The sequence below is a fragment of the Sebastes umbrosus genome, chromosome 14 (genome assembly GCF_015220745.1).
Source record: "Sebastes umbrosus isolate fSebUmb1 chromosome 14, fSebUmb1.pri, whole genome shotgun sequence".
NCBI lineage: Eukaryota > Metazoa > Chordata > Actinopteri > Perciformes > Sebastidae > Sebastes > Sebastes umbrosus.
The window spans coordinates 32,180,676-32,204,430 of record NC_051282.1 but is presented as its reverse complement, the minus strand read 5'-3'; the positions used below and the strand labels follow the sequence as shown (position 1 = coordinate 32,204,430).

Genomic DNA, 23,755 nt, shown 5'->3' with positions numbered 1-23,755 from the left:
GTCCCATTTGTATCACTTTCAAAATAAAATATAATAACATCCGGAGTGGTCAAAGGAGGTGCAAATAAAGATAAAGAGGAGGAGGAAGGAGGGGAAGAGGAGGTGAAGATAAATCAGAAGAAGAGGAGGAGGTGGAGGGTAGGAGATGAATGAAACAAAGGAGGAAGAGGAGGAGGTGAAGGACAAAAAGGAAGACAAAGAGGAAGAAAAAGGAAGAAGGAGCAACCGAGGAGGTGGAGAGGAAGAGGAGGTGACAAAGTAATGGGGCAGTAAAAGAAGGAGGTGAGGGAGGAGGAGGAGGAGGAGGAGACAGACCTTTCTTCAGAGGCGGAGGAGTGCTTGTTTTCTTTGGTGGAGCAGCCTGTTTTGGGGAGGAGGAGGTGCTGGTGGTTCTCCCTGTGGGAGGAGCTTTGGTTCTGGAGGGAGGAGCTGCAGTAGAAATCAAACGCCTCCTCTCTTTGGTCGGGGGAGCGTTTGTTTTCTCAGCAGGGACCTCCTGGTCTTCAAAGGATGGAGGAGGGGTGGGAGGTGCTTGGTGGATCAGCTGCTCCTCCTCTGAAGGAGGCGCTGAGGAGCTGCTGGGAGCGCTTGTTTTCTTTATCTCAGCTCCTCTGTCGTTAGGAGGAGGAGGTGTGATGGAGGAGCAGGGAGCACTCCTCCTCTCCACCTCCGGCCCTCCATCTCCTCCTTCCAGCTGCTCCTCTTTTTCCTTCATCACAACTCCTGTCTCCACCATCACCTCCTCTTCACCAATCATTTCTCCCCCCTCCTCTTCGTCAGCTCCTCCACGCTCCCTGTCTTTGTCTCCTCCTTCTAGCTGCTCCTTCTCGTCTGACACCTCCTCTTTCCGTTCTTCTCCTTTTAGTACTTACTCCTCTTCGTCAGCTGCTCCTTGCTCTCCGTCTTTGTCTCCTCCATCTAGCTGCTCCTTCTCGTCTGACACCTCCTCTTTCCGTTCTTCTCCTTTTAGTACTTCCTCCTCTTCGTCAGCTGCTCCTTGCTCTCCGTCTTTGTCTCCTCCATCTAGCTGCTCCTTCTCGTCTGACACCTCCTCTTCGTCAGCTCCTCCATCTTCCTGTTGTAAAAGATTCTTCTCCACCTCCCTGTCTTTGTCTCCTCCTTCTAGCTGCTCCTTCTCGGCTGACACCTCCTCTTCCCGTTCTTCTCCTTTAACATCTTCCTCCTCTTTGTCAGCTGCTCCTTCATCAGGAGGAGGTGTGGTGGAGGAGGAGCACGGAGTCTCCAGTTGCTCCTCTTCTTTCTTCACCATCTCCTTTTCTCTCTCTTTGTCTCCTCGCTGCTCTTCCTCCTCATCTTTCTCCTCCTCATCCCTCCTCTCTGGCTGCTTCTCAGTGCTGCTCCTCATCAGCTCAACGGCATCTGGTCGCTCCTCCTCCTGCACCTCCTCCTGCACCTCCTTCGCTGTGCTTCCATTTGGGAGTTTATCCAGAAAACTGACAGAGTCCAGGTCTGAGGGGGGAGGACACAGGAGGAGGAGAGAGAGGAGGAGAGAGAGGAGGAGAGAGGACACACGAGGAGGAGAGAGAGGAGAGAGAGAGGAGGAGAGAGGAGGACACATGAGGAGGAGAGAGAGGAGAGAGAGGAGGAGAGAGATGAGGAGAGAGAGGAGAAGAGAGGAGGGGAGAGAAGGAGAGAGGAGGAGAGAGGAGGAGAAGAGAGGAGGAGAAGAGAGGAGGACACACAAGGAGGAGAGAGAGGAGAGAGAGGAGGAGAGAGATGAGGAGAGAGGAGAGAAGGAGGAGAGAGAGGAGGAGAGAGGAGGAGAAGAGAGGAGGAGAAGGAGATCTCCACACAAACACTGAGAACAAACAGACTGCAGTCGATGGGCCTCCTTCACTGTTCCTAGATTAACGTCGGATTCATGACGCGTCTGCAGCAACCAATCAGCTTAAAGCCCCGCCCCCATATAACCATACCAGGAAGTAGGTTTGAGATCAGTTATAGTTCATCACGTGTTCATCACGTGTTCATCACGTGTTCATCATGTAAATATTGATGACTGGATGTTTGTGAATGAGGCCCATTGACTGGATACGTGGTGCCTTCAGGTGCCTTCAGGTGGCGTCGTGTTTACCGTGTGTTAGCCTCTGTGTCTTCTAGACGCCGACAGTAACGTTAATATCGCCGTTGCTTAGCAGCGGTGTTCTCACGACTTAACGCCGAGCATATCGTGTACATGACTTTCTGCGTTGTAAACACCAGTTTCATCTGAAGGCACCAGTATCCAAACACGTCACCATGGTAACAGGGATGCTTTCTTAAAGTGGTCGCTAACGGAAAAAGGAAGCAGCCGAGAGACTTCCTGTTTCCGTCAACAGTTCATCACGACAGTAACAACATGGAGGAGGAGGAGAGGAGGAGGATGAGGAGGAGGAGGAGAGGAGGAGGAGGAGGAGGAAGAAGAGAAGGAGGAGGAAGAGGAGGAGGAGGGAGGAGGAAGAGGAAGAGGAGAAGGAAGGAGGAGGAGGAGGAAGAGGAGGAGGAGTAGAGGAGGAGGAGGAGAAGGAGGAGGAAGAGGAAGAGGAAGAGGAGAAGGAAGGAGGAGGAGGAGGAAGAGGAAGAGGAAGAGGAGGAGGAGGAGGAAGGAGGAGGAGGAAAAGGAGAAGGAAGGAGGAGGAGGAGGAGGAGGAAGGAGGAGGAGGAGGAAGAGGAAGAGGAAGAGGAGGAGGAGGAGGAGGAGAAGGAGGAGGAAGAGGAAGAGGAGGAGGAGGAGGAAGGAGGAGGAGGAAGAGGAGAAGGAAGGAGGAGGAAGAGGAAGAGGAAGAGGAGGAGGAGGAGGAGGAAGGAGGAGGATGTGGAGGAGGAGGAGGAAGGAGGAGGAGGAGGAAGAGGAAGAGGAAGAGGAGGAGGAGGAGGAGGAGGAAGAGGAGAAGGAAGGAGGAGGAGGAGGAAGATGAGGAGGAGAGAAGATGGAGTAAAACTTTGTGGTGTTCCTCCTCCCGTTGAGATGGAACACTGCGTCTGACACCTACCTCCCAGCATGCACTGCTCTTCAGGGGCGAGGCCATCTCCGAGGGGGGCCGAGTCTCCATCCATCATCACTCCTACAGGAGGACAGGAGGAAGAGAGGAGGAGAGGAGAGGATGAGAGGATGAGAGGAGGATGAGGAGAGGAGAGAGGAGGATGAGGAGAGGAGAGGAGGAGGAGAGGAGGAAGAGGGGAGGAGGAGGAGAGGAGGAGAGGAGGAGAGGAGGAGGAGAGGAGGAAGAGGGGAGGAGGAGGAGAGGAGAGGATGAGGAGAGGAGGAGAGGAGGAGAAGAGGATGAGGAGAGGAGAGGAGGAGGAGAGGAGGAGAGGATCAAGAGAGGAGGAGAAGAGGATGAGGGGAGGAGAGGAGAGGAGAGGATGAGAGGATGAGAGGATGAGAGGAGGAGAGAGAGAGGATCAGGAGAGGATGAGGAGAGGAGAGGAGGAGAGGAGAGGATGAGAGGATGAGAGGAGGATGAGGAGAGGAGAGGAGGAGGAGAGGAGGAGAGGATCAAGAGAGGAGGAGAAGAGGATGAGGGGAGGAGAGGAGAGGAGAGGATGAGAGGATGAGAGGAGGGGAGGAGGAGAGGATCAGGAGAGGATGAGGAGAGGAGAGGAGGAGAGGAGAGGATGAGAGGATGAGAGGAGGGGAGGAGGATAGGAAGAGGAGGAAGAGACGAGAGGATGAGAGGAGGAGAGGATGAGGAGGAGGAGGAGATGAGGAGGAGGAGGAGGAGGAGGACAGGAGGAGAGGATGAGGAGAGAAGAGGAGGAGAGAAGGAGGAGAGAAGAGGATGAGGAGGAGCGAAGGAGGAGGAGGAAGAGGAGGAGAGAAGGAGGAGAGAAGAGGATGAGGAGGAGAGGAGGTGGAGGAGCGGATGAGGAGGAGAGGATGAGAGGAGGAAGGATGAGAGGAGGAGGAGGAGGAGGAGAGGATGACGAGAGGATGAGAGGAGGAGGAGGAGTCAGTGCGCATGCTCAGTAACAGAATAATCGTCCATGATGATGATGCAGCAATAAACACAATAAACTCAGTTTCTTTTAACATCTCCTGTCTCCTCCAGCTGTCAATCATCCGCTGCGTCCTCTACCGCAGCCTGCAGGCTAACAGAGCGGCGGAGCGGCAGAGCGGCGGAGCGGTACAGCGGTAAAGCGGGCGGTGACACGCGGTCAGAGAGCGGAAAATACCGCTGCACGCGTCTGCCGCTCCGGTCACCTCCCAGTCTGCAGACAGAGGAGCGGCAGAGACACGTGGAGCGGCAGAGACAGACAGACAGAGACAGAGACAGAGACAGAGACAGACAGAGAGACAGACAGGACAAAGAGACAGACAGAGAGACAGATAGAACAGAGAGACAGATAGGACAGAGAGGACAGAGACAGATAGGACAGACAGGTGCAGTAGGTCTTACCTGCTGGCTGCTGCTCGTCTCTCTGCTGCTGCGTCACTTCCACCTGCTGCCGCTCCCTGAGGGGGGGCGCTCTGCTCCTGATGCATGCTGGGAGAGGGAGGCTGCTGTTGCCATGGTAACCTGCAGCATCACTGATGATGATGAAGTACTGTACTCACAGGGAGTACACTTCAGAGGTACTTGTACTTCACTTGAGTTTTTTTCCATTTTCAGTTACTTTTAACAATAAAATAACAATATTTATAGAAAACAAAGATGACTTATAAAGTATGATCCTTTTTACAGATTAATAATAATAATAATATTTATAATAAAGTTTACCAGCAGGTGGCGCCGCGTCACTGTTCCTGTTAAAAACAAATCCTGTCATAACAAACTCTCATCAAATGTTTTATATCAACACATTATTATTATTATTACTATTAATAATCTCATTAGATGTGTTTAAATCATGTTATATTATATATTATATATTATATAGTTATTTATTATGTATTTTAATTTTAAAGTATAAAATTATTTTATTATATATTATAATCATGTTATATTATTTACTATAATTATTTTATATTTAGTTGTTGAAATGAAGTGAAGTGAAAAGAAATGATGTTAAGAGAAAGGAAGTGAAAGGAAATAAACTGAAGTGGAAAGAAATGAAGTGGAGTGAAGATAAATTAAATGAAGTCAAGAGAAGTGAAATTTAGTGAAAAATGAGAAATGAAGTGAAGGGGAATGAAATGTAGAGACATGAAGTGAAGTGATGTCAAGAAAAATAAAGTGAAGCGACATGAAGTGCAGAGAAGTGATGTTAATTGAAAAGTGATGTGAAGAGAAATGAAATTAAGAAAAATGAAGTGAAATGAAAAGAAATGATGTGAAAAGAAATGAAGTGAAGAAAAATGAAGTGAAGTGTAGAGACATGACGTGAAGTGATGTCAAGAAAAATGAAGTGAAGAGAAATTAAGTGATGTCAAGAAAAATGAAGAGAAATTGAGTCAAGAGAAGTGATGTTGAGTGAAAAAATGTGGAGAGAATGAAGTGTAGAGACATGAAGTGATGTCAAGAAAAATTAGGTGAAGAGAAATGAAGTGATGTGAAGTGAAATGAAGTATAGATACATGTAATGAAGTCAATAAAAATGAAGCGAAGGGAAATGAAGTGAAGAAAAATGAAGTGAAGTGTAGAGATATGAAGCGATGTCAAGAAAAATAAAGTGAAGTGAAATGAAGTCTAGAGAAATTAAGTTAAGTGTAGAGAAATGAAGTGAAGAGAAATTAAGAAAAGAGATGAAAATTGAAGTGATGTGAAGAGAAATTAAGAAAAGAGAATTGAAGTGAAGTGAAGAGAAATGGAGCAAAGTGAAGAGAAGAGAATTGAAGTGGAGTGAAGAGAAATGGAGCAAAGTGAAGAGAAGCGAATTGAAGTGGAGTGAAAAGAAATTAAGTGAAGTGTGAGCAGCTGCAGTTTGTTTAGTTTCAAAGTGTTCTCTCCTCGGTGATGTCACTTTATGTTCTGAATTATTTTGTCTTATGTACTACGTTACCCATGAGCCCCAGCGGCTGGAGAAGACGCCTAAAATGGAGACCAGAACCGCTTCCCATATCTTTAAGACCCGACTGACCCTGAAAGGTTCTGACAGACCGAATGTTTGATCCGATTTCTATTCAGTGTAATAATTAACTTCAGAATGTGAAGCTCTGTGATTGGCTTTCTGTTATTGAAATGCACCATGGGAGTCGTAGTTTCAGCCTTTTTGTAGCTTTGATGATTCAACAGTTTCACGTCCGTCACAACAAACTGTCACAACATTTATCTCGTTATGAATTCATTTATTAGATATCAGACATCAGTAGATACAGAAGAGTCACATGGAAATGTACAATATCTCATTAAACAGGATTTATTCAAGTGTCTGCTGGACAAACCAAGCGCTCCTCACTGAAACATCTCAGATTACAAATCGGATTTTAATCAGATTTTATTATAAATTCAATATATAGAAAAATTTACGTTTTTAAATCGCCTATTTATCAAGATTTACCCAGCTAATAAATAATGCCACTGATATGAACTTTTAGCTTAATTAGTACTCACGCACGCTCGCATGCACGCACACACACACACACACACACACACACACACATCCTGAGTTTCTCCCCTCTACACAGACCTACAGGTATTACTATACTATGGTTACTATGGTTACTGTGGTTACTGTGGTTACTGTGGTTACTGTGGTTACCTATGGGGCCCTAAACTGGCCATTTTAACTTAAGTTAAGCTTTACAGCTAACTCTGCAGAGTGCAAATGTGCACAACAACAATTACAATTTATGATATATATATATATATATATTTATATATATATATATGTATATTTATATATAATACTGTACAGTGTCCATCTCATGGAAAGTGCAAATAGTAAAAGTATAAAAACACGTCATCAACATATTAAAGATAAATTCTTAGATTTTGTTGTTTTTTGTTGCATCAACAGAATCTGTTACTCTGTTACTTCAGATGTTGTTATAGTGACCAAAAAAACATCTGTAGCCATCTGTAGCCATCGGTAGCCAACGGTAGCCATCGGTAGCAATCTATAGCCATCTGTAGCCATCGGTAGCCAACGGTAGCCATCGGTAGCAATCTATAGCCATCTGTAGCCATCGGTAGCCAACGGTAGCCATCGGTAGCAATCCATAGCCATCCGTAGCCATCGGTAGCAATCTGTAGCCATCGGTAACCAACGGTAGCCATCGGTAGCAATCTATAGCCATCTGTAGCCATCGGTAGCCATCGGTAGCAATCTGTAGCCATCTGTAGCCATCGGTAGCCATCGGTAGCCATCGGTAGCCAACGGTAGCCATCGGTAGCAATCTATAGCCATCTGTAGCCATCGGTAGCCAACGGTAGCCAACGGTAGCCATCGGTAGCCAACGGTAGCCATCGGTAGCAATCTATAGCCATCGGTAGCAATCTATAGCCATCTGTAGCCATCTGTAGCCATCGGTAGCCAACGGTAGCAATCTATAGCCATCTGTAGCCATCGGTAGCCAACGGTAGCCATCGGTAGCAATCCATAGCCATCCGTAGCCATCGGTAGCAATCTGTAGCCATCGGTAGCAATCTATAGCCATCGGTAGCCATCGGTAGCCAACGGTAGCCAACGGTAGCCATCGGTAGCAATCTGTAGCCATCGGTAGCCAACGGTAGCCATCTGTAGCCAACGGTAGCCATCTATAGCCATCTAAAGTCTCATGTTACGTTAGTTTTTTTTTTTGTTTTTTTTTGAAGTTATTTTTTGGGGGCATTTTTTAAGTATTTTATTGATAGGACAGTGGATAGAGTCTTGGAAAGGGGGAGAGAGAGATGACATGCGGAAAGGTCCACAGGCTGGATTCGAACCCGGGTCCACCGCGGCTAGGACTGAGCCTTGGCCATACATGGGCGCTCGCTCTACCGACTGAGCTAACCAGCCATGTTATGTTAGTTTTGTTCTCATATTAACGTGCTAGTTACAGCAGTAGAAGGACGTTAGCGATGTTTAGGAACATTTGAAGGTAACTTCTGCACATCAAGTTTTAGGATCATTCTGCAGCTCAGCAGGAAACGCTGAGACGTTCGGACGCTGAGACGCTGAGACGTTGAGACGTTGAGATGTTGAGATGTTGAAACGTTGAGATGTTGAGACGTTGAGATGTTGAGACGTTGAGATGTCGAGACGTTGAGACGCTGAGATGTTGAAACGTTGAGATGTTGAGACGTTGAGACGTTGAGATGTTGAAACGTTGAGATGTTGAGACGTTGAGATGTTGAGACGTTGAGATGTCGAGACGTTGAGACGCTGAGACGTTCAGACGCTGAGACGCTGAGATGTTGAGACGCTGAGACATTGAGACGCCGGCGGGCGAGCAGCGGATGATTGTTTGAGTTGGTGCTGCAGCTGATGACTCAGCGCTGTGTGTTGTTAGACGTGTTCAACAGGAGGAAAGCTGGTGATCAATAATAGAAACACTGATAAACTCATCAATAAATAAATCAACTTGATTATAGAACGTGAACACAGTCCAGCTGCCTGATAGGACTGTGGAAGCAGCTGATTGGTCAGCACATGAAGAGGGGCGGGTCCTGACTGACATATCGACATCTGATTGGATCCACAAAACTGTGTCCTGCACTGTGATTGGCCGTCTGATCTGAATCAGGTCCCGACATAAAATACAACCTCTGATTGGCCGACTGGAGTCACATCACGGACTGGAGTCACATCACGGACTGGAGTCACATCACGGACTGGAGTCACATCACGGACTGGAGTCACATCACGGACTGGAGTCACATCACGGACTGGAGTTACATCACGGACTGTAGTTCCAACAGAGACACGCTGTCGGAGGCTGGAGGTCGGAGGTCAGAGGTCAGAGGTTGGAGGACTGCTTGATGCTGTGGAAGGATACTCTGCTGGGCGAGGTGGGGAGTGACGTGGCGCGCACCGCCCGGCTCCGGAAGGAGTGGCGGTCCTGCCAACGAATCCAACGCTTCCTGACCGCAGACCGAACCTGAACACAGACGGATGGAGTGATGGATGAGAACAATAAAAGTGTAGAACAGCAGACAGAACGATCAATAGAAGAACAGATTACCTCACTGTTGAGGAAACAGTAGAACACAGAGACAAAGAAACCCTGAAAACACACAGAGGGAGAGGGTTAGCTGCTAACGGCGCTAACAGGCCGCTACAGAGCTAACGATGTTGAGACGAGATGAACCTGGAAGGACTCCAGGATGGAGTTGAAGTAGATGAAGACGATCTGAGCGACCTCGTCTTCTCCTCCAGGATTCACAAAGAACAACATGTAGGTGATTCCTAACAGAGGCAGCAGCACCAGGGTGGCCTTCACCGCCTTCCTGCAGAAACACAACAAATACACAATAAATACACCATAAATACACAATAAATACACAATAAATAAACAATAAATACACAATAAATACACCAGAAATACACAATAAGTACACTATAAATACACAATAAATACACTATAAATACAAAATAAATAAACAATAAATACACCATAAATACACATTAAATACACAATAAATACACCATAAATACACATTAAATACACATTAAATACACAATAAATACACCATAAATACACATTAAATACACAATAAATACACCATAAATACACCATAAATACACAATAAATACACCAGAAATACACCATAAATACACAATAAATACACCATAAATACACATTAAATACACATTAAATACTCCAGAAATACACCATAAATACACAATAAATACACTATAAATACACCAGAAATACACAATAAATAAACAATAAATACACAATAAATACACAATAAATACACCAGAAATACACAATAAGTACACCATAAATACACAATAAATACACTATAAATACAAAATAAATAAACAATAAATACACCATAAATAAACAATAAATACACAATAAATACACAATAAATACACCATAAATAAACAATAAATGCACCATAAATACACAATAAATACACAATAAATACACAATAAATACACCATAAATAAACAATAAATGCACCATAAATACACAATAAATACACCATAAATACACCATAAATACACAATAAATACACCATAAATACACAATGAATACACCATAAGTACACAACACATAGTACGAATACTAGGGCTGGGACGATACACCTATCTCCATACTGATTGGGATTGTTGTTAACTTGTTTACCTCTAGACCATGAAGGGAACAAGTCGAATCAGACACTTCTAGAGACTTTAACTTTGGAAAACCTCTAAATGAATCCAGTAAAAAATCCTCAAAAATCAAAGAATAAAGACATTTCCCTCACAGTTAGTGGGATTTTCTTTTAAATTTATAAGGTACATGTAATGTTTTATACTTCTGGTGAATATAATCCATCAATCTGATTTTGAGGGAGCAGTTCGTGTCCACGACGACCCTCCAACGTTTTACACTCTCTGAGCTTTGTTTTGGTTGACGGATACGGAACGGATATGACGTCACGTTACTCAGACTACCACAATAAAAGCAGTAACTTCCTTCTAGCTCCACATAGACTCAAATGAAGCAGATAGATCCATTCTGGTGTTAAAACATCTGTTTAAATAGAGTAAATAGTAAAAAAAGACTGTCTGCTGAACTCCCTCCTCAGTTCGTCCTCGTACATCGTAGAAGGATGTAAATAAGACAAAAAGAAACTGGAACCCAGATCAGCTGTAAAGGGTTAAATGCTTGTCTAACTGTGCTGCCATGCCGGCAGCCTCTCGCTGTGATATTTGCACAGATTTGAATGAGGTAATCTGCAGACACTTCTGCGCAAAATCGGCCTCTTTTCTATGTAAAGGAGAGATCAGCGCTGATGGACACTCGGGTCCAGATGATCGTCTGCAGAGAGCTGGAGGGAACCGAAGCACATTTTCAAACTTCCAAACCAGGACACTTAAAGGTGCAGCGGGTAGAACTGGAGCAAAAAGTTATTTTTATAACATGGTCACTATATCCTGTCAGTAGTACATGAGACAGGTAATCTGAAAGAAATCATGTCCCTCTGTGTCCTCCGGTGTCCTCCGGTGTCCTCCGGTGCTCTTAACGGCATCTACAAGATTTCACAGACCGGAGGAGAACAACCAATCAGAGCTGATCTGGAGTCTGCCGTCTCTGAGCATCTGTCAGTCACCAACTCTGATCAAACGGTCAAACTAGGCAGCGCTGATCAAAATATGAATCAATATTATGTAACTTTTTACTTTACTTTAAGTCCGAAAAATGTCTGAAAACAAGCCGAAAAAATTTCCAAAAAACGTCCGAAAGAAGTCCGAGAAGTGCCCGATAAAAAGTCTGAAAAAATGTCTAACAAAACGCAGATAAATGCCCAGAAAATGTCTCAAAAATGTCCGATAACAGTCGAAAAAATGTCAAGAAAATTGTCCAAACAATGAACGACAGAAGTCTGAAAAAAGGCAGATAAATGTCCCCAAAAATTTCAGAAAATTTCCAAAACAATGCCGAAAAAATGTCCGAAAGATATCCGTAAAAATGTCAGAAAATTGTTTAATGAAAGGCCTATAAAAAGGCTGAGCATTTTCGAAAAAAATTTTGAAAAAAAAGTTCAAAAAATGTTAGAAAAAAGTCTGAAAAAATATTAAAGCTGGAAAATATTTTTTTTAAAAATCACAAAAAAGTCTGAAAATTATGTCCAAAAAATTTCTGAAAAAGTTCAGAAAAAAATCTGAATTTCTTTTGAAAAAAAAAGCCCCAAAAATTTCCGAAAATTGTCTTAAAAAAGTTTATTCCTGACCAGCAATGACAGGTTCTCAGAATCATCTTGTAGTTACTGTTTAGCTTTAAAATGAGAACGTTTGTGACCCGGCAGCCATGTTGAGATCTGCTGAGGAAATACCAAGCACCGCCCACCAGCCGGAGCACAGCCAATAGGAACGCTCTCTCTCTCTGAGATGACCTGTGATTGGTCAAAGTCTCCCGTCACGGACTGGTCTCTGAGGTGGTTACCATGGTTACCTGTACTGGATGGTCTCTGAGGTGGTTACCATGGTTACCTATACTGGATGGTCTCTGAGGTGGTTACCATGGTTACCTGTACTGGATTGTCTCTGAGATGGTTACCTGTACTGGATGGTCTCAGAGGTGGTGGACGCCCTCAGTTTGGTCATCAGGATGCGAACGATGTTGAACAGGAAGACGAAGTTGATCTGAGGAGAAGAAGAGATGGAGGCGGGGTTTAAGCCGGCTTTGGTTCTCCGTGTCTGTCGGCCATTACTGAGGTCTTACCAGCAGGACGAGGATCATGGGACCCTGGTAGATGTAGTCCGTATAAACACCCGCCCTCTTTCCAAACCAGCACCTGTCAATCCAAACACAACCACCAATCAGATCACCTGAAGGACACAGAGAATCCTCCTCTCTGATTGGCTGCCTGGTTGTAGTTTACAGCTGAACTCACTGACTACAGGGCAGAATTATTACTATTTCACATTGCATCATGGGAACTGTAGTTGAGTGGATTCTACCTGGTGAGTATCAGACCTGAACCTGGTTTATTATTCTGATCAGGTGACTCACTTCTCGTTGTCGTAGTAAAGCTTCCCGAAAGCCCACGCCACGATGATGGGAAACGGAATACCTGTAAACAGACAGACAGGTGGACAGGTCAACTGACAGGTAGACAGGTCAACTGACAGGTAGACAGGTAGACAGGTCAGCTGACAGGTAGACAGGTAGACAGGTAGACAGGTAGACAGGTAGACAGGTAGACAGGTCAACTGACAGGTAGACAGGTAGACAGGTCGACAGGTCAACTGACAGGTAGACAGGTAGACAGGTGGACAGGTGGACAGGTCAACTGACAGGTAGACAGGTCAACTGACAGGTAGACAGGTAGACAGGTAGACAGGTGGACAGGTCAACTGACAGGTAGACAGGTAGACAGGTGGACAGGTGGACAGGTCAACTGACAGGTAGACAGGTAGACAGGTGGACAGGTCAACTGACAGGTAGACAGGTAGACAGGTAGACAGGTCAACTGACAGGTAGACAGGTAGACAGGTAGACAGGTCAACTGACAGGTAGACAGGTAGACAGGTGGACAGGTCAACTGACAGGTAGACAGGTAGACAGGTAGACAGGTGGACAGGTCAACTGACAGGTAGACAGGTAGACAGGTAGACAGGTCAACTGACAGGTAGACAGGTAGACAGGTAGACAGGTAGACAGGTAAACAGGTAGACAGGTGGACAGGTAGACAGGTCAACTGACAGGTAGACAGATAGACAGGTCAACTGACAGGTAGACAGGTAGACAGGTAGACAGGTAAACAGGTAGACAGGTGGACAGGTAGACAGGTGGACAGGTCAACTGACAGGTAGACAGGTAGACAGGTAGACAGGTAGACAGATAGACAGGTGGACAGGTCAACTGACAGGTAGACAGGTAGAACGGTGGACAGGTCAACTGACAGGTAGACAGGTAGACAGGGAGACAGGTAGAACGGTGGACAGGTCAACTGACAGGTGGACAGGTGGACAGGTAGACAGGTGGACAGGTGGACAGGTGGACAGGTAGACAGGTAGACAGACAGGTAGACTGACAGGTGGACAGGTGGACAGGTAGACAGGTGGACAGGTGGACTGACAGGTAGACAGGTAGACTGACAGGTAGACAGGTAGACTGACAGGTAGACAGGTGGACAGGTGGACAGGTAGACAGATAGACAGATGTACAGGTGGACAGGTGGACAGGTGGACTGACAGGCGGACAGGTAGACAGGTAGACAGGTGGACTGACAGGTAGACATGTAGACTGACAGGTAGACTGACAGGTAGACAGGTGGACAGGTAGACAGGTAGACAGGTGGACTGACAGATAGACAGGTAGACAGGTAGACTGACAGGTAGACTGACAGGTAGACAGGTAGACAGGTGGACAGGTAGACAGGTGGACTGACAGGTAGACAGGTAGACTGACAGGTAGACTGACAGGTAGACAGGTGGACAGGTGGACAGGTAGACTGACCCCAGCCGATGCAGATGAACATCCACTTCCTGAGCTTGTCGGTAGAGTAGGTGAGGACGACGGCCGTGTGGAGATAACAACCTTCACCAAACATCCAGAAGAAGTTTGTCACATGGAAATAATTATAAGCTGCTGTCACCAACCTGCACCACACCTGAGGAGGAAGAGGAGGAGGAGGAGGGGAAGGAGGAGGTAGAGGAGGAGGAGGAGGAGGAGGAGGAGGAGGAGTAAGAGGAAGAGGAGGAGGAGGATGAGGAGGAGAAGGAGGAGGAGGAAGACAACACACTATGTTGCTATGGTAACGAGTGATTTTAATTAAAACCAACCTGTAAATTGAATCTAACTGGATTCCTACACAGTGTGATGTCAGAGCGATGTCAGAGCGATGTCAGTGTGATGTCAGTGTGATGTCAGAGCGATGTCAGTGTGATGTCAGAACGATGTCAGAGCGATGTCAGTGCGATGTCAGAGTGATGTCAGTGTGATGTCAGAGTGATGTCAGTGTGATGTCAGAGTGATGTCAGAGTGATGTCAGTGTGATGTCAGAGTGATGTCAGTGTGATGTCAGTGTGATGTCAGTGTGATGTCAGAGTGATGTCAGAGTGATGTCAGTGTGATGTCAGAGTGATGTCAGAGTGATGTCAGTGTGATGTCAGTGTGATGTCAGAGTGATGTCAGTGTGATGTCAGAGTGATGTCAGAGTGATGTCAGTGTGATGTCAGTGTGATGTCAGAGTGATGTCAGTGTGATGTCAGAGTGATGTCAGTGTGATGTCAGTGTGATGTCAGAGTGATGTCAGTGTGATGTCAGAGTGATGTCAGTGTGATGTCAGAGTGATGTCAGAGTGATGTCAGCGTGTTTAAGAGTCACATGACGTTAAGTTCGAAGGTCACCGCTGTCTTTCAGTTTATTCCCCTCATCTGGTCTCCATGGTGACGGTCGTCAGGGACACGAAGTGTGTCAGTGTGTGTGTGTGGTTACCTGGTTGCTCTCGGTAACAGCCGGGTTCATGGTTAACTGGACGATGAACCAGGTGGCGTTCCTCAGGATGAACGCTGAGATCAGGTTCCAGTGGATGATGTTCCTCAGACAGCGAACACTCCTGAACACACACACACACGCATACACACACACGCACGCGCACACACACACATTGTAGCATCATGTACATCATGTTACATCCTTTATTTCTATATTTTCGTTCTGTGTGTATCAGAGGACTGTAACTCCTCCGGGGATCAATAACGTGTTTCTGAGCCTCTCTGAGGTCAGTAGAGAGAGGTCACTCTGATGTCTCTCTCCTGATGCTCCACAGTTGACACAGAAATACAGAAACACAGAAACACAGAAACACAGAAACAGAGTAATCTGTTGGACTGAAGCTGTATTTCATCTGTGAGTCTCTGATCCTCCTCCTCCGCCTCGGGTTCATCCTTAATCCTCCAACAATAGCTGGACTCCACCCAGCTGAACACACACAGACCGGCTGCCGCTCCGCCGGAGCGTCTGTGAGGATTAAAGGATGAGACGGGATCCCGATCCTTCAGGTTCATCAGAGTCTGGATCAGCTGATGGACCGGCTGAGGGTTCATGTCTCTGACTGTATGAGCAGCAGAGGAGCCCGTCTCTCTAACATCAGGACCGGCACTCTGAGTCACGGATGGATTACAGGAACTGGATCCTGGACTCAAACATGGCGCCCAGTCATACATTAATAATGAGCTGCAGTAAGACGGGATGAGGCTCATCATAACGAGATCCTCCGGTACTACAGACCATCTACAGACCATCTACAGACCATCTACAATCTACAGACCATCTACAGTCCATCTACAATCTACAGACCATCTACAGTCCATCTACAGTCCATCTACAGTCCATCTACAGTCCATCTACAGACCATCTACAGACCGTCTACAGACCATCTACAATCTACAGTCCATCTACAGTCCATCTACAGTCCATCTACAGTCCATCTACAGTCCATCTACAGACCATCTACAGACCGTCTACAGACCATCTACAATCTACAGACCATCTACAGTCCATCTACAGTCCATCTACAGACCGTCTACAGACCATCTACAATCTACAGACCATCTACAGTCCATCTACAGTCCATCTACAGTCCATCTACAGACCATCTACAGACCGTCTACAGACCATCTACAATCTACAGACCATCTACAGTCCATCTACAGTCCATCTACAGACCATCTACAGACCATCTACAATCGACAGACCATCTACAATCTACAGACCATCTACAGTCCATCTACAGACCATCTACAGTCCATCTACAGACCATCTACAGTCCATCTACAGACCATCTACAGACCATCTACAGACCATCTACAATCTACAGACCATCTACAGACCATCTACAGACCATCTACAGACCATCTACAATCTACAGACCATCTACAGACCATCTACAATCTACAGACCGTCTACAGACCATCTACAATCTACAGACCATCTACAGTCCATCTACAGTCCATCTACAGACCATCTACAGACCATCTACAGTCCATCTACAGACCATCTACAGACCATCTACAGTCCATCTACAGTCCATCTACAGACCATCTACAGACCATCTACAGTCCATCTACAGACCATCTACAGACCATCTACAGACCATCTACAGTCCATCTACAGTCCATCTACAGACCATCTACAGTCCATCTACAGTCCATCCAGAGCGTTAGCTGGCGGAGAGAGAGCCTTTGTGCTGCTGGGTTAGCTGCTGTCAAGGCCTATAGAAAGGAGGCTGGGTCACGCGTCGTATCTTCGGGCGTAGAACACATGCACAGTAAAATCTCGCCTGCATTCGCCGAAATTGAGCCAAACGCAACGAACGACCACAGCTTCTGTTATACTGCGCATGTGTTAAACCCCAAAACCCAAGACTGCCGTGACCCAGCCTCCTTTACATAGGCCTTGACAGACAGACAGACAGACAGACAGACAGACAGACAGACAGACAGGCAGACAGACAGACAGACAGACAGACAGACAGACAGACAGGCAGGCAGGCAGACAGACAGGCAGGCAGGCAGACAGGCAGACAGGTAGTGTTAGGGTTACCTGAGTCTCATGAAGATGGTGAAGGCCAGCAGCAGCGCTCCCAGAGAGATGCAGTGACCGAGGTAGTTGATGATCACAGCGACCTGATAGTGAACTTTACTCTTCCTCTGAACACAGGAAACACACAGCGTCAGTTTCCTCTGTTTGTTTCTTTGTTCAACCAACTAGAACATGAAGAATCAGAGTCAGAGCAAACGTCTCACAGCTAAAGACATGAAGACAGACATAAATAAACATCAAGTGTTATCTTCTGGTGTAACTTCACATTAGAAACAGGTTTAAACACATTTAACATCTCTGAGGAAACATTTACAACATTAGTGAGGTTTTCATTTCAGGTTCAGCTCTGTGAGGAACCTTTAAAGCCTCCTCCAGTCTATTCTGGCATTATTATGATATTTCATATTTATATGAGTCATTTCCTGACAATCATGGAGAGAACTCCCTTCTACACAGAACTACAGAACCTCACTGGTTCTGTTAAACTAAACTTGGTTTAATTTGTTTGTTGTGGTGTGAAAACTGCAATCAGGAGCTACACCTTCGCAACTAGTCCCTAAACATCCGTAACTAGTCCCTAGACCTCCTCAACTAGTCCCTAGACCTCCTCAACTAGTCCCAAGACCTCCGTAACTAGTCCCTAAACCTCCGTAACTAGTCCCTAAACCTCCTCAACTAGTCCCTAGACCTCTGCAAAGACCTTCACAACTAGTCCCTAGACCTCCTCAACTAGTCCCTAGACCTCCTCAACTAGTCCCTAGACCTCTGCAAAGACCTTCACAACTAGTCCCTAGACCTCCTCAACTAGTCCCTAGACCTCCGCAACTACTCCCTAGACCTCCTCAACTAGTCCCTAAACCTCCTCAACTAGTCCCTAGACCTCCGCAACTACTCCCTAGACCTCCTCAACTAGTCCCTAGACCTCCTCAACTAGTCCCTAGACCTCCTCAACTAGTCCCTAAACCTCCTCAACTAGTCCCTAGACCTCTGCAAAGACCTTCACAAATAGTCCCTAAACCACGCAACTAGTCCCTAGACCTCTGCAAAGACCTCCGCAACTAGTCCCTAGACCTCCGCAACTACTCCCTAGACCTCCTCAACTAGTCCCTAGACCTCCTCATCTAGTCCCTAGACCTCCTCAACTAGTCCCTAGACCTCTGCAAAGACCTTCACAACTAGTCCTAGACCTCCTCAACTAGTCCCTAGACCTCCTCAACTAGTCCCTAGACCTCCGCAACTAGTCCCTAGACCTCCTCAACTAGTCCCTAGACCTCTGCAAAGACCTTCACAACTAGTCCTAGACCTCCTCAACTAGTCCCTAGACCTCCTCAACTAGTCCCTAGACCTCCGCAACTAGTCCCTAGACCTCCTCAACTAGTCCCTAGACCTCTGCAAAGACCTCCGCAACTAGTCCCTAGATCTTCGCAACTACTCCCTAGACCTCCTCAACTAGTTCCTAGACCTCCGCAACTAGTCCCTAGACCTCTGCAAAGACCTCCGCAACTAGTCCCTATACCTCCTCAACTAGTCCCTAGACCTCCTCAACTAGTCCCTAAACCTCCTCAACTAGTCCCTAGACCTCCTCAACTAGTCCCTAGACCTCCTCAACCAGTCCCTAGACCTCCTCAACTAGTCCCTATACCTCCTCAACTAGTCCCTAGACCTCCTCAACTAGTCCCTAGACCTCCGTAACTAGTCCCTAGACCTCCTCAACTAGTCCCTATACCTCCTCAACTAGTCCCTAGACCTCCTCAACTAGTCCCTAGACCTCCGTAACTAGTCCCTAGACCTCCTCAACTAGTCCCTAGACCTTAGCAACTACTCCCTAGACCTCCTCAACTAGTCCCTAGACCTCTACAACTAGTCCCTAGACCTCCGCAACTAGTCCCTAGACCTCTACAACTAGTCCCTAGACCTTCGCAACTAGTCCCAAGACCTCTACAACTAGTCCCTAGACCTTCACAACTAGTCCCAAGACCTCCGTAACTAGTCCCTAGACCTCCTCAACTAGTCCCTAGACCTCCTCAACTAGTCCTTAGACCTCTACAACTAGTCCCTAGACCTCCACAACTAGTCCCTAGACCTCCACAACTAGTCCTTAGACCTCTACAACTAGTCCCTAGACCTCCACAACTAGTCCCTAGACCTCCACAACTAGTCCTTAGACCTCTACAACTGAATATTTATGCAACTATTCTTTTATCTTCTGCCTCCTTTTACTCTAAACACGCGCGCGCACAAACGCGTGCACGCACACGCACACACAACAAACAAACAAACACACACACCTTTCTCTCTCATTAATTACTGCTCTGTGATTGGCCTGCATCCAACTCTGCCGTCCAATCAGAGGAGAGCAGGAAAAAGGCGACAGATTTTCTCAGCGGGAAGGAGAGGGAGACGGTAACTGTGTTATATGACAGAGCATATGGACGCACGCACGCACGCACGCACACACACACACACACACACACACACACACACACACACACACACACACACACACTCTCTGAGGGTCCAGATGGTTCACACTGATCTCTCTGGACTCTCACACTCGTCTCTGATTGGTTCACACTTATTTGTTTGCTGAGGTTTTAGTCTGTTTTCTGTTTGTCTGTTAGTGTGTTTTTCTGTTTGTGTGTTTTTCTGTTTGTGTGTTTTTCTGTATGTGTGTGTGTGTGCATGCGTGCATGCGTGCGTGCGTGCGTGTAGTCCAGATGGGCTGAGCTGGTTGTTGTTGTGTTTGTTCAGTTCAGACAGTCAGAAACAGAAAACCAGAACAGTCAGAACAGAACAAAGTCTAAACATCACGTTTTGTGACTTTGTGTCAGACTCCTCCACACATAAAAACATGATGAAATCTGTATAAATAAAGTTTTTTTAAAGGTTTAGAGGTATTCTGGAGAGATGTGAGAGAGTGTTTGTACGTTATTTTAAAGCTACGATAGCGACGTTTGTGTCGTGTTTTCTGTACTTATGTTATGTTGTTTACGTACTTACTTTAAGCTCAACCACTTCTCTAAACCTAACTAAGTAGTTTTGTTGCATAAACATAAACATAACCACAACCGGTTCACGGTAACGACGTGGCGTGAAATGACACGTGGAATGTCCTCAAAATGTCGTGTTATTTATACACCTTCCCACGAGATCAGGTTGGACAGGTACTGCAGAAAGCTAACTCTATACTATCAATCAGCGCCCACCAGATCCTCCCTTTTGGCTCCCGGTTTAGATCTCCCCCTGTAAAGACCAACAGATCCAGGCTCTACCTCATTCCCAGGACCGGGGGGGAGGAAGTGGGTGAGTTATTCTTCGATGATGAGGATGGTGATGATGTCGTTGATGTTGGTTGTGACTCTGTTATTGTTGTATATATATGCAGCTCAGTCGCACAGCAGGTCGTGAAATAGTCACAAAACGTAATGTTTTAATTCGTGTACATCTACAAGAATTTAAAATTTTTTTTCGTGATGGTCAGCACGAAATCAATTCGTATGTAATCCACGTAATCGTGAACCAGGAAGTATAAAGAGCGGCGAACGCTGCGTAGGGAGGAGGTCGGGGTGGATGTGTGGGTCTAAAAACACCAGACTTTCACCACTATTGGTGCCCCGTGTGAGGCAGGAAGTCAACGTTGATTTATTTGTCACGTATCTTCCGTAATTAACCTACAGCACTTCTTGAGTTATTTTAACCCAAATGCAATATTTTCCTAAACCTAAGTAGTTTTGTTACCTAAATCTAACCAAGTCAATCTATTCCTAAACCTGACTGATTAGTTTTATTTTGAAAAGACTGAAGCAGAATTTGTCAAGTGCGCCACGTGTTGCTGGACATTCGTACGAAAACGCTGCGTTGTAAAAAAGGTAAATTTGTGTCTACGTCTACAGAGAGACAGTCAGACAGACAGACAGAGAGACAGACAGGCACAGAGACAGAGAGACTGTACTAAGTGGTTTCAGGTCAACAAACAGTCAGAACAGATCTCTGCCCTCTGAGTGTGACTGATCTATTATAGATGACGGATCAGAAAACCACATTATCACCCAATAGATGTGTTAACTTCTACACACACACACACACACACACACACACACACTAAAAGTCTTTTCTTGTCTTTAGAGCATCGGGGGACGTACGTGAGCTCTGTCTCGGTCTTTTAGGACAAACATGAAGACGTGGTCTTTAAAGAGGAGCTGAAGTCAGTAGAAGATAAACTCCTCTGTAGTCTGTTGTGTTCCTGTAACATCTGGAATCATCTGTCAGCGTGTGCTTCAGGGTCGAGGCTGATCTGATGTCAGTATGACAATCTGAACATTTAATAATAATAATAATAATAGTAGTCTGGTGTGTGAAGGCTGCCGTCGAGTGCGTCTCGTTCATTCATGTTTTCAAAGTCAAGTACACCGAACGCTCGACGTTCAACAGGTTTAGAGTCTATAAGGAACTGTTGCTAGGCAACAAACAACAAAAGCATTCCCTCTGGCCTTTCTGAGAGATTAGTGGACGTCACCGTCACCGTTATGATGAAGACTAATCATCAACGTGTTTCAGCTCCTCAGGTCGTCTCTCTGTACGTTTTTATTAGTAGTAATTAGTAGTTTTTGGGTACTTCATGGTTTATCAGGTCATTATTTGGTTTATCAGCATCAGGTTTCACAGCTGGAGTCGTTTCCTGTAGCCGGTTTAGGACCTCTGAAACATTCAGAGTCAGGTTCTTGAGATGGAATCAGGAATCATCAACATGACACTGATAAAACATTGTGAAGGTTATTTTTTAGAGCTGTTAAAGAGAGACGACACTATTATTAGTTTCATCCTGTTTTGTACGATTAACTATGATTCACTCTCAATGATCCACCATGTGACCATCCAATAACTCAACATGTTTCCTCACTTCTTCTGTGGTGTCATGATTATTACCTAAGAGATAACGTACAGCGATCCGGTTCACTGTTGTGAAATAAACCATTTAATTTGTCAACAATGACCCGCTTGCTGTACATTATCCTGATTATTACACGACTACGCACTGAAGAAATCAATCATTTGACAAACGGTCTGTTATACGTAACAACTGTCTGTTATACGTAGCAACGGTCTGTTATACGTAGCAACGGTCTGTTATACGTAGCAACGGTCTGTTATGCGTAGCAACGGTCTGTTATACGTAGCAACGGTCTGTTATGCGTAGCAACGGTCTGTTATGCGTAGCAACGGTCTGTTATGCGTAGCAACGGTCTGCTATACGTAGCAACGGTCTGTTATACGTAGCAACGGTCTGTTATGCGTAGCAACGGTCTGTTATGCGTAGCAACGGTCTGTTATGCGTAGCAACGGTCTGCTATACGTAGCAACAGTCTGCTATATGTAGCAACGGTCTGCTATACGTAGCAACGGTCTGTTATACATAGCAACAGTCTGTTATAAAGAACATAATGCCGTGATTGACCAATCATTGAGTATAAAACAAAGCTGTCATATTAGTTTAGTTTGTGATAATGAAGTTGCATTCAGACATCGTTACAGGTCAAATGTTAAATGATTGTTGTGGTTCTGTCACTAATAATCAGAGTATTGATGAGTCTCACCAGGACGATGATCTCGGTGCACTGACTGTAGTTTCCTCGAGGAGCCCAGCTGCCGTTAGACTGACACTCTCTGAACACCCGGTCTGAACACACATGGAGGTTAAAGGGTTAATACAGCACATCTATATTCATATTCTAGCTCCATGGTAGCTTCATGGTAGCTTCATGGTAGCTTCATGGTAGCTTCATGGTAGCTCCATGGTAGCTTCATGGTAACTCCATGGTAGCTTCATGGTAGCTTCATGGTAACTCCATGGTAGCTTCATGGTAGCTTCATGGTAGCTCCATGGTAGCTTCATGGTAACTCCATGGTAGCTTCATGGTAGCTTCATGGTAGCTCCATGGTAGCTTCATGGTAACTCCATGGTAGCTTCATGGTAGCTTCATGGTAGCTTCATGGTAGCTTCATGGTAACTCCATGGTAGCTTCATGGTAGCTTCATGGTAGCTTCATGGTAACTCCATGGTAGCTTCATGGTAGCTTCATGGTAGCTTCATGGTAACTCCATGGTAGCTTCATGGTAGCTTCATGGTAGCTTCATGGTAACTCCATGGTAGCTTCATGGTAGCTTCATGGTAGCTTCATGGTAACTCCATGGTAGCTTCATGGTAGCTTCATGGTAACTCCATGGTAGCTTCATGGTAGCTTCATGGTAGCTTCATGGTAGCTTCATGGTAACTCCATGGTAGCTTCATGGTAGCTTCATGGTAACTCCATGGTAGCTCCATGGTAGCTTCAAGGTAGCTCCATGGTAGCTCCATGGTAGCTTCATGGTAGCTTCAAGGTACACACCAGAGAAATCCACTAAAACAGAGAGATCCAGGACTTCAGTGCACGTTGTGACGGTCATCTGGCAGCTAACAACCATGCTAGCAGCAGGCAAAACATGAGAACGTTTCAGTATTTTGAGATTCAGTATTTTGAGATTCAGTATTTTGAGATTCAGTATTTTGTCCATCATGTTCTAAAACCTCCAGAATAATATCGATGTTTTAAAAATGGCCGTTGTTCCCCTTTAATTAATCAGTGTGCACGGCGTAACCACGGCAACACCAGAGCTGTAATTTGCCATCAGACAGGCGAAGGCGGA

At 45.7% G+C, this 23,755-nt stretch overlaps 2 protein-coding genes across 3 annotated transcripts in view; both read right to left on the bottom strand.

Moving 5' to 3' along the window:
* The window catches only part of maptb (microtubule-associated protein tau b), a 22,634-nt gene extending 15,384 nt beyond the window's left edge, over positions 1-7,250 (bottom strand). Inside the window, exons 1-3 of the mRNA XM_037791686.1 lie at positions 7,152-7,250; positions 4,401-4,548; positions 2,994-3,065 (exon numbers count right to left, since the gene is read on the bottom strand). Of these exons, the coding sequence (XP_037647614.1) occupies positions 2,994-3,065; positions 4,401-4,548; positions 7,152-7,250 (319 nt within the window). The remainder of the gene's footprint in view (positions 1-2,993; positions 3,066-4,400; positions 4,549-7,151) is intronic.
* The window catches only part of crhr1 (corticotropin releasing hormone receptor 1), a 34,405-nt gene continuing 16,862 nt past the window's right edge, over positions 6,213-23,755 (bottom strand). The window contains exons 5-15 of one of the 2 annotated variants that reach the window (XM_037791431.1): positions 22,666-22,748; positions 17,072-17,178; positions 14,963-15,083; positions 13,982-14,135; positions 12,533-12,593; positions 12,242-12,314; positions 12,077-12,162; positions 9,173-9,311; positions 9,047-9,088; positions 8,773-8,962; positions 6,213-8,682 (exon numbers count right to left, since the gene is read on the bottom strand). In XM_037791431.1, coding sequence (XP_037647359.1) covers positions 8,822-8,962; positions 9,047-9,088; positions 9,173-9,311; positions 12,077-12,162; positions 12,242-12,314; positions 12,533-12,593; positions 13,982-14,135; positions 14,963-15,083; positions 17,072-17,178; positions 22,666-22,748 — 1,007 coding nt within the window. In that variant the 3' untranslated portion in view covers positions 6,213-8,682; positions 8,773-8,821. Of the gene's footprint in view, positions 8,686-8,772; positions 8,963-9,046; positions 9,089-9,172; positions 9,312-12,076; positions 12,163-12,241; positions 12,315-12,532; positions 12,594-13,981; positions 14,136-14,962; positions 15,084-17,071; positions 17,179-22,665; positions 22,749-23,755 lie in introns of both variants that reach the window. The other variant, XM_037791432.1, reaches the window with a different exon arrangement.